Below are 16779 nucleotides of genomic sequence, written 5' to 3' on the forward strand. Positions count from 1 at the left end.
AATATTTAATGCCTCTGCTTTTCCAGTTCCTGCTCTGCTGTCTTTCTTTTCTCCCTCTCCACCTCAGCCATAGTGGAACAGAATACAACCAGTCTATTGCTGACCAGTTGTTGGGACACAGAGCTCTCCATCCCAAATGTGCTCTCCCTAAATGACTTTTAAAAGCTCTAAAATCTGAGTCACACTGGTTTTCTTCAGTGATAATGTAAAAACTCCCTTTCACTTTTCCCATATAATCAAATAAACAAAAATGTATATAGTAGTAGAGATTCAATAATTCAACAAGAACCTTCTACTGTGGTCATCACTGGAAGAGAAGAAGACAGAGCAGCAGGAAAGATAAAGGGAAGAGAGAATTCAACTCAATGAACACAGATGAAATATAGTTTCCAGGAGACCAAGTCAAAGTCCTCAAGCAAACATTTCAAAAAGAAATGTTTCAAAAGGCCATTTTGGCCTTCCACTAATTAACTAGAAAACAAATACCCAGACTTCCAATAGTGGGACTTCCTTCTTGTATTGCATCTTACCTATTCCCATCTTTAATTGGTAGGTTCAATGGCAAATGTAAGGAAAATACATAGTTTTTGTCCCCAGAAAAGTGCCCTGATCACTTGATGGGATGAGCACTGGGTATACTATATGTTGGCAAATTGCATTTAAATTAAAAAATTAAGGCAGCCCAGGTGGCTCAGCAGTTTAGTGCCACATTCCGCCGGGGATGTGATCCTGGGGACCTGGGATTGAGTCCCACGTCAGGCTCCCCTTATGGGGCTGCTTCTCCCTCTGCCTGTGTCTCTGCCTCTCTCTGTGTGTCTCTTATGAATAAATAAATAAAATCTTAAAAAAATAATTAATTAACAAATTAAAGAAAAAAAAAAGTGCCCTGATTATTTCCAGCAACTATGTCACAGCACATATGAAGGGTAGATCAGTTACCCTACATTCCCCGTCAACGATTTACATGTAATAAATTAAGATGCAGTTGATAGGAAATCACTAAACTAGAAATAGATACAAGCCAGATGATCATTATTTATTTAATGAATGAAAAAGTAAAACACAACATTAAAAAACTAGGAAAATATTTTAAAATTTGCATTTATTTGCAGTTCAATTCTTCTTGCAATGTAATAGCAAGGGTAGGAATATGACAACTGATGCCTTTCTATCTCTACCTTGCTGTAATGATTTTGCTTTTAAAAAAAACAACAAAGTAACTTGAAATTGGCATGCTAGAAGGATTTGTATTGATATAAGGTGAGAAATTTTCACTGCTTTATGCCAGGAATCAAGATAGAAATAATAATCAGAAATAATAATCATGTTTCAAAATGCACTTGAGGAAAAGTACTTGAAACAGATCATATCTTTGTGCCATTCTTCAGACTATTTTACTTGAATTTTTTTTTAAATGGAATCCAGCTTGTAGAATCACTTAGTTATGAGCTTGCTGATTCTAGCGAACTAATTTATAAGATTAAATTTGTTCACTTAAAAAATAGCTGGCTTTTTTCTGAAAATGCTTATTAAAATATATAGGAAAGGCCTTTATTATAACTAAAAGTGCCCAAGTATAATAGGTAACACGTTATAATAGCAAATATTTACAATATATTTTAAGAAAAAAATGACAGCATTCAGTATAATGCAGAAAAGAAACATCACATTCTTAACACCTGATATTTCCATTGATTCTTCAGGTTCTGCAATTCTAAGATAATCTCACACGTTTAGTTTTCTATCTCTTCCAGGAGATTTGAGTTGAAATTTTTTTTCGCCATTAGAAACTGTGATTCTCTATGGGACCTTTTCAGCTTTGCACGCCGATTTTGGAACCAGATCTAAAATTAAGGAACAATAAAATAGATCGCAGAAATATTAATGGAATATTCTCACCATTTCAACCATCACGAGCAACAACTAAATCTGAAAATTACCTGGATTCTGTCTTCCTCTAGATTCAATTTCCGAGCTAAGTCTTCTCTGATATCAATGCCGGGATAGCAGTTCACTCTAAAGACATTTTCCAACACTTCAATCTAAGAATAAGGAAATAATTATATAAAGTGTTGATATTTGGTATGTCATCATAAAATGGACTTTGATTTATATAGCAAAATAACTGCATTTAGATCTTGGGCAATCTATGTGTGACTTTGTTTTTTGTTTGTTTTTGTTTTTTTGTTTTTTTTAATGACTATCCAGAAACTGTTAAAAAATAAAACAACTCTATACAGTCTATTGTTTCATTAACAAGGCTTCTTAACTGCGATCCCAAAGTGATTGGGCTTTTTTGCTCAACAGGGTGCTAGTTAAAGCCTTTGTATTATCATTACTAGTTGAAAAACTTCCCACCTGGTTTTGAGTAAAAGCAGTTCTGGGTCTCCGGCCCCTATACCAGCTCAGTTCTCTTTTCAAAGACAGCCTTTCTGAGGCCGAAAAGTAATTTTCGTATTTCAAAAATTTCTCTTCTGGCATTGGGTGATCCACAGTACAAGGGAGTGAGATCCCATTAGGAAGGCTTGGGATATGAACGCAGAGGTTAACATCTTTCCCTAGAAACAGAAAAATAAACTCCATCTTAGATGTCCAATCCTGTATTCCACGAAGTTCTAGAAGAAGTAATATCAATAATTTGTCTTTAATTTTCCTAGTGGAATTTATCTGGGTTTCACAAGGGACCTGACCTCTCATCAACCAAAAACCAAAAAGCAAACAAAAATAAAAATCCTGCCTTGGTGCTAAAGAATATTTTGGTCTCTGTCATTTATTTTTCAGTGGAAAAAAAAAAGGAAATCTGATGTGTCAAATGAAAGGAACCTTTTGAAATAATTGCAGGTTGTTGGCAGGCATTTCCTGTGAATGAACTTTATACCTACTTGGATCTAAGGCTGATATTCTTTTTATTTCCTATAGAACTCAGCTGGAGGCATTATAAGTCCCAGATATTTCAGTTACGTAGTTTGATGAAATTGCAGTTTTTCTCTAAATGGTATGAAATAAAGGCCAAAATAAACACTGCAGACGAAAAGAACAAAGAGTTTTTTAAAAAACCAAGTTGTGGCATACCTGAGGAGCCGCAGGTGTCTGCCCAGGGCCTGTGGGGTTTCATTGAAGGAATACAGTCTTTCTTCTGGTCCAATCCTAAAATGCTCTCAATCGAAAAGGAGCAGGGTGAGGGTTTGCGTTCCCCAAGCTGAGCACCCTCCTGAAGACTGGGAGCCATCCTCGAGTGGGCTGCTCAGAACGACAGCTCTGGCCTCTCCCTGCCTCTTGGCTGGCTCTGCCCCATGTGTACAGGGCTGGGATCTTCTGCAGTTCACCTTATGGCTCCGCAGACAAGGGGGCTGGATTTAGAACGTCACTAATTAAAATCCTGTCTTAGAAAGTTTTAGCATGTCAATGAACACTCGCCCAGCCAGCAGCTTGAGGAGTTAATTGTTTATTTGTTTGCAAGTAATTAGCAACTAATGGCTACACCAGGGGGGCCACCTACAGAGACAAAAATTGTTATCTCTCCTAAGCAGAACACAGACTTAACTTTCTCGGAAGAAGTGATGCACAAACTAGCACTCCTCTTTTATTTGAAATCATTAATGTATAAAATCATGCCTTTTATTCTGAAGTTTATACTTTCATGGACTCCAGTTACCTAAACATACAGGCAAGATAGGAGAGCAGTCAAGTAATAAATAATCTAATTTAAGTGAATTTTCTTCCAAGGAAATTGGAAAAAATAATAATCTCTTAATGCTATTACGGTAATTCCGATGAAAATGCCTGTTTTTCATATGCATATGTAATAGTGAATGTTGTCAATGGAAACACAATAGTATTTGGAGTGCAGCATACTGGAAAAGGTTGGCAATGTTATTAACACTGAGTGTAATTGTCTTCCAAGTGCCTGGATTAATTCATAAGGAACAGTTGCACCAAGTATTTTAAATAATTAATAAGTTAATTCCATTCTTTCATCTTTTCTTTTAAATGAGAGAGACAAGTTTATAGGAAGATCATATGTCGCCACCACCAAGCAATTTAAAAGCATGACTATTCAAACTAAAGGAAAGAATTTCTCTTCCACCACATTGGTTGCAAAGTAAAGAACATGATTTAATGTATTTTTTAAAAGAACTTCCCTCTGTTGCTTTTTTGAGGGGCTGGTAAGTTTTCATGAAGACAATAAGATTTATGAAAATAACCAAGAACAGAATGTTTTAATTTCATCATTCTAAGAAAACTTGAAATTAAGAAAGATTGCTGCTAATTGGGAAAATTTTGATGTAGGCATTCCCTCAAAACGTACTTTTACTACTCTTGTACTCTGCTGCTCCTCTTTTTCCAGCACTCTCTTAATAATAAATGTAAAAGCTCAACTTTATCCAGTATTTAAACAACTACCAGATATTTCTTCAGGGAAGAGGGAAAGAAGTCTCCACTTCTAGAGGAAATGGCCTGTACAGGATGGAGCTCGAGTTCATCTGATTTTGTCCTGTCATGATGTCACAAATATTAAGCTAAATTCCTCCTTAATCAAACTCTAGAATGAACAAAAGATTCACATACAAAACATCAACGGGCACACAGAAGGATGGATATATATAAATATAGATGTAAAGTCATTCTAAGAATGAACAAATATAATAATAGTAACACTTATAATAGTAAATATAGTAATGCTGTATAGTAATATAGTAATAGTAAATATTTATGCCTCATGGAGGTTTTGCCTCTAGTGTCTTGGAATGAATGTAGACTGTACAAAGGAGGGGGTGACCTTACCCTGGGAAGACTTGGAGGAAGAGAGAGAATTCAAAACCTTCTCAGGGGCACCTGGGTGGCTGGGTCAGTTAAGTGTCTGCCTTTAGCTCAGGTCATGATCCCAGGGTCCTGGGATCGAGCCCCATGTCTGGCTCCTGCTCAGCCAGGAGCCTGCTACTCCCTCTCCCTCTTCAGCTCCCCCTGCTTGTGCTCTCTCTTTCTCTCTCTCTGTCAAATAAATAATAACATAGCATAAAAAAAAAGACCTTCCCAGATTCCTTATCTTTTGAGACATTCATTCATCCATTCATTCTACTATTGGTTGAGCATCTACACAGTACTAATAATAAAATAGGATTCTTGCCTTCATGAAACTCACAATGAATGGGATAGAGTGGGGGTGGGAAGAAAAGAATAATTATAACAGTAATTATAAGTGGGTAAATTATCTCATATGTTAATTGATGATAAGAATGGAAAAAGGAAATAGATGAGCTAGGTAAACCATCTCATTAGTGCAGGAGGTGGAGATCTTGAGATCCTTACCCCTACAGATTAGTGCCCTACAGGCACAAGTTGCAATGATGCTATAATGCAACTCTAGTCCCCAGTTTCTTCTTTATCACCAAGGACATTCCAATATCTTAATTCTGCTTGAGTTGACTTTATCTGGACTTAGATAATACCATTTTATATATGGATGGTAGATGAAAATAAAAGGTGGGGAAGAATTTCTCTAAAAATGTTGGGAGACATTTTCTTGTACATTCAGTCAACAAAATTTTATAGAGCATTTAATATGTGTCAGGCACCATTCTAGATGCTAGAGATTAATGAATGAGGTAATTTCAGAGAGTAATGAATTCACTGAGAGGAATAAACAAAATTTCAACCTCTTCCATTTATATTATATATCTGTTTATTATGCTTATTTTCTATTGTCTGTTTCCTATCTCTAGGATTTTTGTCTGTTTTATTCACTCCTTAGCATCCAAAAACAGTGGTCGGCTCATACTGGATGAAAGAATCTCATTGTTTCTTTTTGCATTCCTTCAAGTAAAGTTGGGGATTTATTTCTTCATATGTTCATTGGCCAATATGTGTTCTATCTTTTGTGAAATGATGGTTTATGTTTGTCTTAGTCTGTTCAGGCTGCTTTAACAAAATACCACAGAATGAGTAGCTGATAAACAAGAGAAAGTTACTTCTCACAGTTCTAGAGGCAGGAAGTCTGAGATCAGGCCACTCGCATGGTTGGGTGAGGGCTCCTTTCCAGGTGGCAGATTTCTCCTTATCTTCACATGGCAGAAGGAGCCAGGGAACTCTTCAGGACCTCTTATAAGACTCTAATCCCATTCATGAAGGCTCTACCCTTATGACCTAATCACCTCTCAGAGGCCTTCACTTCCTAATACCATCATATAGAGTATTTGGATTGCAACATGAATTTTGGTGGGACACACACATTCAGACCATATCATGTCCTTAGCCCATTTTTTTAAAAATTAGGGTATTTTGTTGTTGTTGTTTCTTTTTTCACTTTTTTCTTTTTTTTAGAGAGTGCGTGCATGCATATGCAAATAGGGAGGAGGCAGAGGGAGAGAGAGAAACCATCTTAAAAAGGCTCCATGTCCAGTGTGAAGCCAGATCCCTATACTGGGCTTAATCTCACAACTGAGATTATGACTTGAGCCAAAATCAAGAGTCAGACATTTAACCGATTGTGTCACTCAGGTGCCCCTATTGTTGTTTCTTTATGGGTAGAGTTTTTCATATATTAAAGCTTATATATATTCATATATATATAATATATATAATATATTTCATATATTAAAGATTATAACTCTTTGGTATGTATGATAAATATTTCCTCTATTTTGCCCTTGATGTTTTGACTTTATTGATGCTGTCTTTTCTCAAATGAAGTTTCATAGTAAAATGTGTTGATAATACACCTTATGATTTCTGTCTTAAAAGGGGCATTTCTGTCTTCATTTATGGTAATAATGAAGTAGCTTTAATGGTACCTACTCCTAAAGATATTATATATTATAAACCCTGGAAAAAATATTTTTAAAAAACTATCCAACAGTACTGGAAAGTGTCCCCGAACAGACAGAAACTCAAGAAGAGAAGATATTAGAAGAGCTAAATTGGGTGAGTTTTCCATTTTTATGGTTTTTTGTCTGAAAGCAGGCACCATTCAACACCATGTGAGAGGATCCACAGTCTTATTGGCTTAAGGAACAAAAGGAGAGAGTTCAGAGCAACTACAGCAGCTAGGAAGTGAGAAAGAATCCTAGGAAGCGAAGAGATACAGCAAAAGGCCCCAAATGCTGCATATAAATTCTTCCCAAATCCCTGACTGACTTCTGAATTTGGCATGCATTTGGAAAACACCAAACATCTCAGCTACTAAAATGATTGAACAAAAATTTTGACTGACGACAACCACAAAGGAGACAGAGTTTAGACAGTTTGAGCACATCTTGATAAAATAAACAAATAAGCAAAAATCAACATTCTTCAGACAGACAAAATAGAATCCAGAGAATATAAATATCATTTACAGTGGCCAGGATACAATCCAAAATTATTAGACATACAAAAAAACTGGAAAATGTGTCCCATATTCACAAGAAAATGCAGTCAATGGACACAGACCCAGGGTTGATACAGATGTTGGAATTAGCTGACAAGTTTTGAAACCAGTTAATGTAAATATACTTAAAGACATAAATGAAAATATGCTCAAAATGAATATATAGACAGTATACAACTACAGAAGAACCAAACACAACTTCTATTACTGAAAAATAAAATATCAGAAATAAAAAATTCACTAGGTAGGCTTAACAGTTTATAGGAGATGACAGAAGAGTCATGTTTTCTGTGAAAAACACACAGAAAAAAAAAACATTAAAATTAACAGAGCCTTAGTAACCTAGAGACAATCTAAAACAAATCTAACATGTGTAATTGGAATTACAGAAGGAGAGACAGAGAAGTTATGGTAGAAAAAATATTTGAAGAAATAATGGCTGAAGTTTTAAAAAATTCGGTGAAAGACATAAATTTACAGATTCCAAGAGGCCTGGGTGGCTCAGTCAGTTAAACATCTGCCTTCAGTTTGGGTCATGATCTCAGAGTCCTGGGATTGAGCCCCACAACAGGTCCTCTGCTCACTGGGGAGTCTGCTTATCTCTCTCCCTCTGGCCCTCCCACCCCTCATGCTTGCTATCTCTCTCAAACAAATAAAATCTTTAAAAAATATTTACAGATTCAAGAAGCTCAAAGAATCTCATCACGATAAACACAAGCAAAACTACACCTAGGTATATTGTAATCAAATGAATAAAAATCAAAGACAAAGAGAAAATCTTGAAGGCATGCAGAGAAAAATGCATATTAAATACATGTGAATAACAGTATGATTTGACTGAATTCTCATCGGAAACAATGGAGGCCAGAAGACAATGGAACAACATCTTTAAAATGCTAAAAGGAAAAAAAAAATACTTTTCAACAAAGAATTCTATATCCAACAAAAACTCTTAAAAATGAAGGCAAAATAAACACATTTTAAGATAAACAAAAACTAAGAGATTTATCACCAATAGACCTGTGCTACAACAAAGTGACCATGTGTGATCACCACTGTTGGGTTTTATAAAGCATTAAAGGTTATGCTTTGATCTCTTGGATAGTTCTGTCCAGAGAAAGTCAGCCACCATGCCATGAGGACATATGAGCAGAACTGTGGAGAAGCCCACATGGAGAGGAACTAAAGTTTCTTGCCAATAGTCAATATCACCTTGCCAGCTACATGAGTGAACCGCTTGGAAAGTGAATCCTCTAGCCCCAATAAAGCCTTCAGTTGACTGAAGCCCCAACTGACATCTCACCACAATCTTAGTGGATATTCTAAGACAGGACTGGGTATCCAAATAACTCCTAAATTTATTTCTTTTTTTTTTAAAAATATTTTATTTATTTATTCATGTGAGACACACAGAGAGGTAGAGACACAGGCAAAGGGAGAAGCAGGGTCCCTGTGGGGAGCCTGATGTGGGACTCAATCCCAGACCTGGGGGATTACAACCTGAGCTGGCAGATGTTCAACCACTGAGCTACCCAGGTGGCCCAACTCCTGAATTTCTGACACAGAGAAACTGTGAAAGGTATTAAATAAATCCTGCTGTTTTAAACTACCTTTAGTTGATTTGTTAGGTATCACTAGATAATTTATCCATAGCCTCTATCATAAGAAACTGGGTTGGGGTGGAAGGATAAAATAATATCATAGTTAGAACAAGAGAAAAAAAATAAGAACAGAAATGAACAAAATATAAAACAAACAATGGGAAAAAATGAATAAAGTTGGTCTTTTGAAATTAACAAAATTGATAAAACTATAGGTAGACTGATCAAGAATAAAAGAGGGGTGCCTGGCTGGTTGAGTCACTGCAACTCTTTTTTTTTTTTTTTTTTAATGATAGTCACAGAGAGAGAGAGAGAGAGAGAGAGAGAGAGGCAGAGACACAGGCAGAGGGAGAAGCAGGCTCCATGCACCGGGAGCCCGACGTGGGATTCGATCCTGGGCCTCCAGGATCGCGCCCTGGGCCAAAGGCAGGCGCTAAACCGCTGTGCCACCCAGGGATCCCAAGTCACTGCAACTCTTGATCTCAGGGTTGTAAGTTAGAGCCCCACACTGGGTGTAGAAATCACTTAAAAATAAAATCTTGGGGTGCCTGAGTGGCTCAGTCAGTTAAGCAACTGACTCTGGGTTTCTGCTTAGGTTGTGATCTTAGGGTCATGAGATGGAGCCCCACATTGGGCTCCATGCTCAGCAGGGCGTCTGCTCAGAGATTCTCTCCCTCTGCCCTCCCCCCACTCTCTCTCTCAAATAAAAACATTTTTAAAAAGATTTTATTTATTTATTCATAAGAGATAGGCAGAGGGAGAAGCAAGCTCCCCATAGGGAGCCAGGACCCCGGGATGGAGACCTCAGCCAAAGGCAGATGCTTAACTGCTGAACCCACCCAGGCATCCCAAAACCTTTTTTTTAAAATTTTTATTATTTATTTATTTATTCATGAGAGACACAGAGAGGCAGAGGGAGAAGCAGGCTCCTCACAGGAAGCCCAATGTGAGACTCGATCCCAGGACTCAGATCACATCACTGATTTCAGTGATCACTAGGTTTTGCCAATTAGATACATATACAGGATAAAAGAATAGGATGGTAATATATTTGTTTGAAATTAAATTGCTTTTTTTTTTAATTAAAAAAACACTGCTTATATTCATTCGGTCTGATTTTGTAAGATGGTAATGGGTAAAATGGATTATTGTATTTTTCCCTGTAGGTCCACAGGATGAAAGTCAGATGTTAAGTGCTAAATTTTCATTACCTATTCATCTTATTTTCAGTAGTCATGATATGTATGTGTTAGCAATTACTCATTCATTTCTTTCTTCATAATGTGTGCCCTGAACAGTACCTATTATCAATGCCTAAGTGTATAGACAAAGGTGCCTACATAGCTGGTTTTCAGGGACACAGAGACAGTATTACTATACAGATGCATTATGCATTTCTCTTTGAATAAATCTAGTATTTCACTTAAAAAAAAAAAAAGCAAAAGCAGATGCTCAACCGCTAAGCCACCCAGGTGTCCCCCAAAACCTTTTTTTAAAAAAACCTTTAAAATAAAAAAAAATAAAATCTTAAAAAAAAGAATACAAGAGAAAACAAATTATCAACATTAAGAATAAAGAAGTGATATTATTACAGAGACTACAAATTATTAAAAAGGTAAAAGAATATTATTAATGACTTTATCCAATAAATTCAACAACTTAAATGAAATACACAAAAGTCTTGAAAAAATAGGGCAGCCCCAGTGGCTTAGCAGTTTAGCGCCACCTTCAGCCCAGGGCATGATCCTGGAGATCCAGAATCGAGTCCCACATCGAGCTTCCTGCAATGGAGCCTGCTTCTCCCTCTGCCTGTGTCTCTGCCTCTCTCTCTCTCTCTCCCTCTCCGTGTGTGTCTCCATGAATAAATAAATAAAATCTTGAAAAAACATGATTACCAAAATTGAGACAAGATGAAGAATATATGATTAGTCATGTATCTATTTAAGAAATTATTTTAAAAAAGAAAGAAAGAAAGAAATTCTTTCACACAAAGAAAACTCTAGGCCCAAACAACTTCACTGGTGAAATTTATCAAATATTTAACAAATACCAATCTTACAGAATACCAATCTTATGCAAATACCAATATTACACAAACTCCTTCATAAAATGGAAGGGGGCCTTTCTATACTTGTTGTATGAATCCTGAATAGCACCGATAACAAAAAATTTCCAGAAAAATTATAGATAAATATCCTTCAGGAATACAAACACAAAAACTTTAAGTATATAAACATATAAAAAGGATAATAAATTATGACTAAATGAGTCTTTTCTCAGAAAGAAAAGGATGGTTTAACATTCAAAAATCAATGTAATTCATCATTATTAGAAAAAAAGAAGAAAATAATGTGATCACTTTAAAGCTACAGAAAAATACTCTTTTGTAATAAAAAAATAGCAAATTAGGTTTAGAAGTAATTTCCTCAATCTGATAGAGGGCATCTATAGAAATTGTCAACTAACATCTTATTTATTCATTTTTAAAGTTTATTTATTTATGTAATCTCTACACCAACTGTGGGGGTTAGACTCACAACCCCAAGATCAAAAGCCACTTGCTCCTCTGACTGAGCCATCTAGGCACCCCTTCTAACATCATATTTAATGGTGAAATATTGATTGCTTTCTCTACAATTATTAACAAGCCAAGGATGTTCACTTTCAGTATTTCCAACCAACAATATGTTGATCTAAGCCAGTGCAATAAGGCAAGAAAAAGAAATAAAAGTCATATAGATCAGAAAGAAAAAAGTAAACTTCTCTATTCACAGATGACACCATTGTTTACATTGAAAAATCTTAAGAATCTACAAAATAGCTACTTAAACTAATAAGTAAATTTAGTGAAGTCATAGAATAAAGGTAAATACACATGGGCAGCCCGGGTGGCTCAGCGGTTTAGTGCCATCTTCAATCCAGGGCCTGATCCTGGAGACCCAGGATCAAGTCCCACATTGGGCTCTTGCATGGAGCTTGCTTGTCTCTCTGCCTGTGTCTCTGCCTCACTCTCCCTCTGTGTCTCGAATGAATAAGTAAATAAATAAAAATCTTTTTTTTAAAAAAGGTAAATACACAAAAGTCAACTTAATTCTATATGTTAGCAGCAAACAACTAAACATACACGTGTTATTTTTTTTTAAGATTTTATTTATTTACTCATGACAGACACAGGGAGAGAGAGAGAGAGAGAGAGAGAGAGAGAGAGAGGCAGAGACACGGGCAGAGGGAGAAGCAGGCTCCATGCAGGAGGCCTGATGCAGGACTCCATCCCGGGACTCCACGATCATGTGCTGGGCAGAAGGCAGGTGCCAAACCGCTGAGCCACCCAGGATCCCGCTTCAAAAGTATTTAAAATATTTGTATTGGGATCCCTGGGTGGCGCAGTGGTTTGGCGCTTGCCTTTGGCCCAGGGTGTGATCCTGGAGACCCGGGATCGAATCCCACATCAGGCTCCCGGTGCATGGAGCCTGCTTCTCCCTCTGCCTATGTCTCTGCCTCTCTCTCTCTCTCTCTGTGACTATCATAAATAAATAAAAAATTAAAAAAAAAATTAAAAAAATATATTTGTATTAATTCTTTCACAAATCCCCTACTCTTGTGGTTAAGAAAACAGAAACTGAGAGTTCAGTTTTAAATTCCCACCGACTAGCCAGTGAGGCTTGACTCAAATTTTCTGTTTCTAAATTCCCTGTTCTACTGACTTTATCAATTTATGGCCACCATAACACGTTCATCAATGATCTCATTATATAAACATCAAAGGGTACTGATAAATGAAGAAAAATGGGGATCCCTGGGTGGCGCAGCGGTTTGGCGCCTGCCTTTGGCCCAGGGTGCGATCCTGGAGACTCGGAATCGAATCCCACGTGGGGCTCCCGGTGCATGGAGCCTGCTTCTCCCTCTGCCTGTGTCTCTGCCTCTCTCTCTCTCTGTGACTATCATAAATAAAAAAAAAAATGAAGAAAAATGTTGTAAAAACATGGATATATCCTCAATATTTTTTTGTTTGAGGGGAAAGAGAGGGAGTGCAAAGGGGGTGGGAGGAGGGGCAGAGGAAGCAGGAGAGAGAATCTTAGCAGGTTCCATGCCCAGCACAGACCCCAAAGCCAGGCTTGATCTCGCAACCCTGAGATCACAACCTGAGCTAGAATCAAGAGTCAGACACATAACTTAACCACCCAGGTGCCCCTATCCTCAGTATCTTTTAATACTTATTTTGATATCAGAAATAAAAAGCCTGACACATTGATATTGAAGAGTCTACGAATCATAAAATTCGATAATCTACATTTGAAACATCTATATGTACAAGATGAAGTAAAAAATTGAGAGGTTTATATTTTGTTTTACTAATTAGTAAATTCACTCAGGTTTTGCTAATCACTCAGGTTTTGCTAACAGTTTATTTTCTAATTGTGTATTTCGATTAAGTCCCAAATCATTAACATCAGGAAAAATGCTCAATGTCTTAGGTGTTTTAGCAGAGTTTTACAAATCAACCATACAATTATTATGCTCAGGGTCTGTGAAATGCAATAAGCAAAGCTTTAATGACATTTGTCCTTTACTTTTGCATAGGAATTATATGTTCTATTTGAGACTGTATTTTTTTAAACGTTAAAATGTGTTTTCGGAAATAAAATAATTTTTTGCTCTTACACCTTCAGCATCTCCTAGAACTGTGACAAAGTGGACACTCAATAAAATATTTGTTGCACGAGTGAACAAATGGATAGGTGGATGGATGCGTGGGACTAGAAAGAGGTGACATTTGTAAACTGGACAGGCAATGCAAATACTGTAGGTTTACAGTTGTTGTTTAATGTGCTAAGTTTTTTTTATAAACTACCTATGTATCACCCAATGTAATCCACAATTAGAAGACATTTTGACATTCTGTAACTAAAATTTAATGAGAAGGGAATTTGTTTTAAAAATTGGAGCTTGAGATGCCTGGGTGGCTCAGCGGTTAGGAGTCTGCCTTCTGCTCCGGGTGTGATCCTGCAGTCCAGGAATCAAGTCCCTCATCGGGCTCCCTGCATGGAGCCTGCTTCTCCCTCTGCCTGTGTCTCTGCCTCTCTCTCTCTCTTTCTCTCTATCTCATGAATAAATAAATAAAACCTTAAAAAAAATCTGAGCTTATTAAATAAATAAGTAAAATATCAGAGTTTAATGTGCATGGAAACTAATATAACATTGTATATCAATTCTGCTTAAATAAGAAAATTTTTTTTAAAGATTTATTTATTTATTCATTCAGAGAGAGCGAGAGAGAGGCAGAGACACAGGCAGAGGGAGAAGCAGGCTCCACGCAGGGAGCCCGATGTGGGACTCGATCCCGGGTCTCCAGGATCACACCCCCGGCTGCAGGCGACGCCAAACCGCTGCGCCACTGGGGCTGCCCTAAATAAGAAAAATTAAAAATTAAATTAAAATTAAAAATCTGAGTTTAGAACTCCTGAGTCATCTTGAACAGTTCACAGCTCTGGCACTTTGTCATTCCTAGGGCCCCATCTGCCACTGTTATTTGAGACACATAGTATCTTTTCCAGAATCAGGAGACTTGAGAGGTTTCATACACATTTCTCTCTCTCCCATTACAGTGCCCATCACACAAGAGATATTAAATAAATGCTAGCTGAATAAGCTCACTTAATTTATAACATTTAAAAAACATCTCAGCCTTTGTTTTTCTCAAATCTCAAGAGTATAGTTTCTTATTTTTACATTTTGAATTCAGTTAAAATTATTTTCAGTATAGTGCCTTGCACATATCACACTCTATTTTTTAAAGATTTACTTATTCTATTTATTTGAGAAAGAAGGGGGGGGGCAGAGGGAGAAATAATCTCAAGCAGACTCCCTGCTGAGCTCATGCCCTTGATTTTAAATTTTTTATATGAAATCACCTGAACAAAATGTATTTTTATTTAAAAAATTTTTTTAAAGATTTTATTTATTTTTTTCATGAGAGACCCAGAGAAAGAGGCAGAGACATAGGCAGAGGGAGAAGCAGGCTCAATGCAGGAAGCCTGAGGTGGGACTTGATCCTAGGACTCCGGGATCACACCCTAAGCCAAAGGTAGACGCTCAACCGCTGAGCCACCCAGGTGTCCCGTATTTTTATTTTTAAAGGATTCATTGAAGGGGTGCCTGGGTGGCTCAGTCAATTAAGCATCTGCCTTCAGCTCAAGTTATGATCCCAGAGTCCTGGGATCAAGCCCCTCATTGGGCTCCCTGCTCAGCAGAGAGTCTGCTTTTCCCTCTGCCCCTCCACACCCCCAGCTCATGCTCTCTCTCTCACTCACTCTCAAATAAAATCTTTAAAAAAATTAAAAATAAAATATTCATTCAATATAACAGTACATAGAGCAAGATATGATTATCTCCTTCAATTCTTCCCCATATTTACTTCCCAACCTAGTATTTGCTACCATTACCAACAGTTTATGCTTCTCCTTCCTACCTTTTTTGAAGTGCTTGATATCATAGGCAGATGCGCACACACATTTTTATCCACATGGAGTCAGACGTATATGTTGCTCTACAGTGGGTCTTCTCTACATGGACATGACACTGTATCAGTACCTATAGCTCTACCTCACCCTTCAATAGCTGCTTGACACTACATCAGGTGGATGAACCATAATTTATTGAATTATATTTCTGATAATGGGCACTTAGGGTTGTCTCCAACTTTTTTTTCCATTCATAAAACTTTTATTCCACTTACATGAACTTAATACATGTGTTCTTAACAATTATGCTTGGATTGTTCATGAAAATTTCATAAGACATTAAACAAAGCTAGCCATCATCTCAAGTTATTTCTTTGTTCACTATTTTTACAGCACATGCATGTTAGGCAAGTATCAAAAAAAAATCACAAAAGCAAAAAACCAAACCAAACCAACAACAAAAAAAGTTAAATACATGGAATTTTTGTTTTGCTGCTATGCTTGATAAAGTAATGGATAAAGTGAGAAGGGATGGATACTTTATCCATAAAGTAATGGATATCAAGCAATTCCTTTTTACTGCATCTTTACTTGTACATTTGTTCTTAGGTTGCCTAAAACATTTAAATACAAATAAAAGGAGTGTAGCAAAAATAATGACAGCAAACAGCAGGTAACTTTACAAATAATGGAATGTGAACCATTTCTGCCCTTATCCAGAGTAAACTGGGTCACAACTAAAGGAACACTTCTGCAACTGTAGTCAAAGGTGTGCACATTGAGAATGAGTATTCCACAGATACTCATGGTTCACATGTAATATCTACATGTGAAATGGGGATACCCATTTCTACCACAGCCTTGTAAGTGTTCCAAACCTTAAAGTACCCACAATAACTACACCTGTATCTGGAACCAATTATCCCTTTTATTCCCCACCAGGAAAAACCAATATGTAGGCAGTTTTCTTTGCTTAGACATGGAAGCAGTTTTAACACTGGCCCTTGTGAAGCCACAATGTACCAAAAGTACTATGCCAAACATTTATAACTAGTATAAAAATTCCACATCCCCATATTGGCCATCTCAAGATGAAAACATACAACTCCCTAAATGTTAACTGGCTCTACTCGCCTAATATTCAACATGAAAACCATATGGGAAATATAGAAACTCAAATAGAAGTAACATAACCTGTCATAAATCGTAAACAAAAAATGATTTGTGGGACAGCATGAATGACAAATGGTCTACTGTATAAATTTTAGAATGAGGCAGACAAAAGTTGGAAGGCCGGTTAATTTTCCCCTCCTTCTCCTGCTTCAGCTTCGTCTCTTTGGGTGTCCAATAT

The 16779-nt window shown here is 36.9% G+C and overlaps 1 protein-coding gene across 1 annotated transcript; it reads right to left on the bottom strand.

Annotated features, from left to right (window-relative positions):
- Positions 1-1733: 1733 nt before the first annotated feature.
- HESX1 (HESX homeobox 1) lies at positions 1734-3229 on the bottom strand. Its single transcript, XM_041762411.1, has 4 exons — positions 3073-3229; positions 2359-2558; positions 1941-2042; positions 1734-1844 (listed from the first exon to the last, which is right to left on the bottom strand). Exons 1-4 carry the CDS (start codon positions 3227-3229, stop codon positions 1734-1736), a joined length of 570 nt encoding a protein of 189 aa, XP_041618345.1.
- Between the last annotated feature and the right edge of the window lie 13550 nt (positions 3230-16779).

This window comes from Vulpes lagopus, chromosome 7 (assembly GCF_018345385.1).
Source record: "Vulpes lagopus strain Blue_001 chromosome 7, ASM1834538v1, whole genome shotgun sequence".
Lineage (NCBI taxonomy): Eukaryota > Metazoa > Chordata > Mammalia > Carnivora > Canidae > Vulpes > Vulpes lagopus.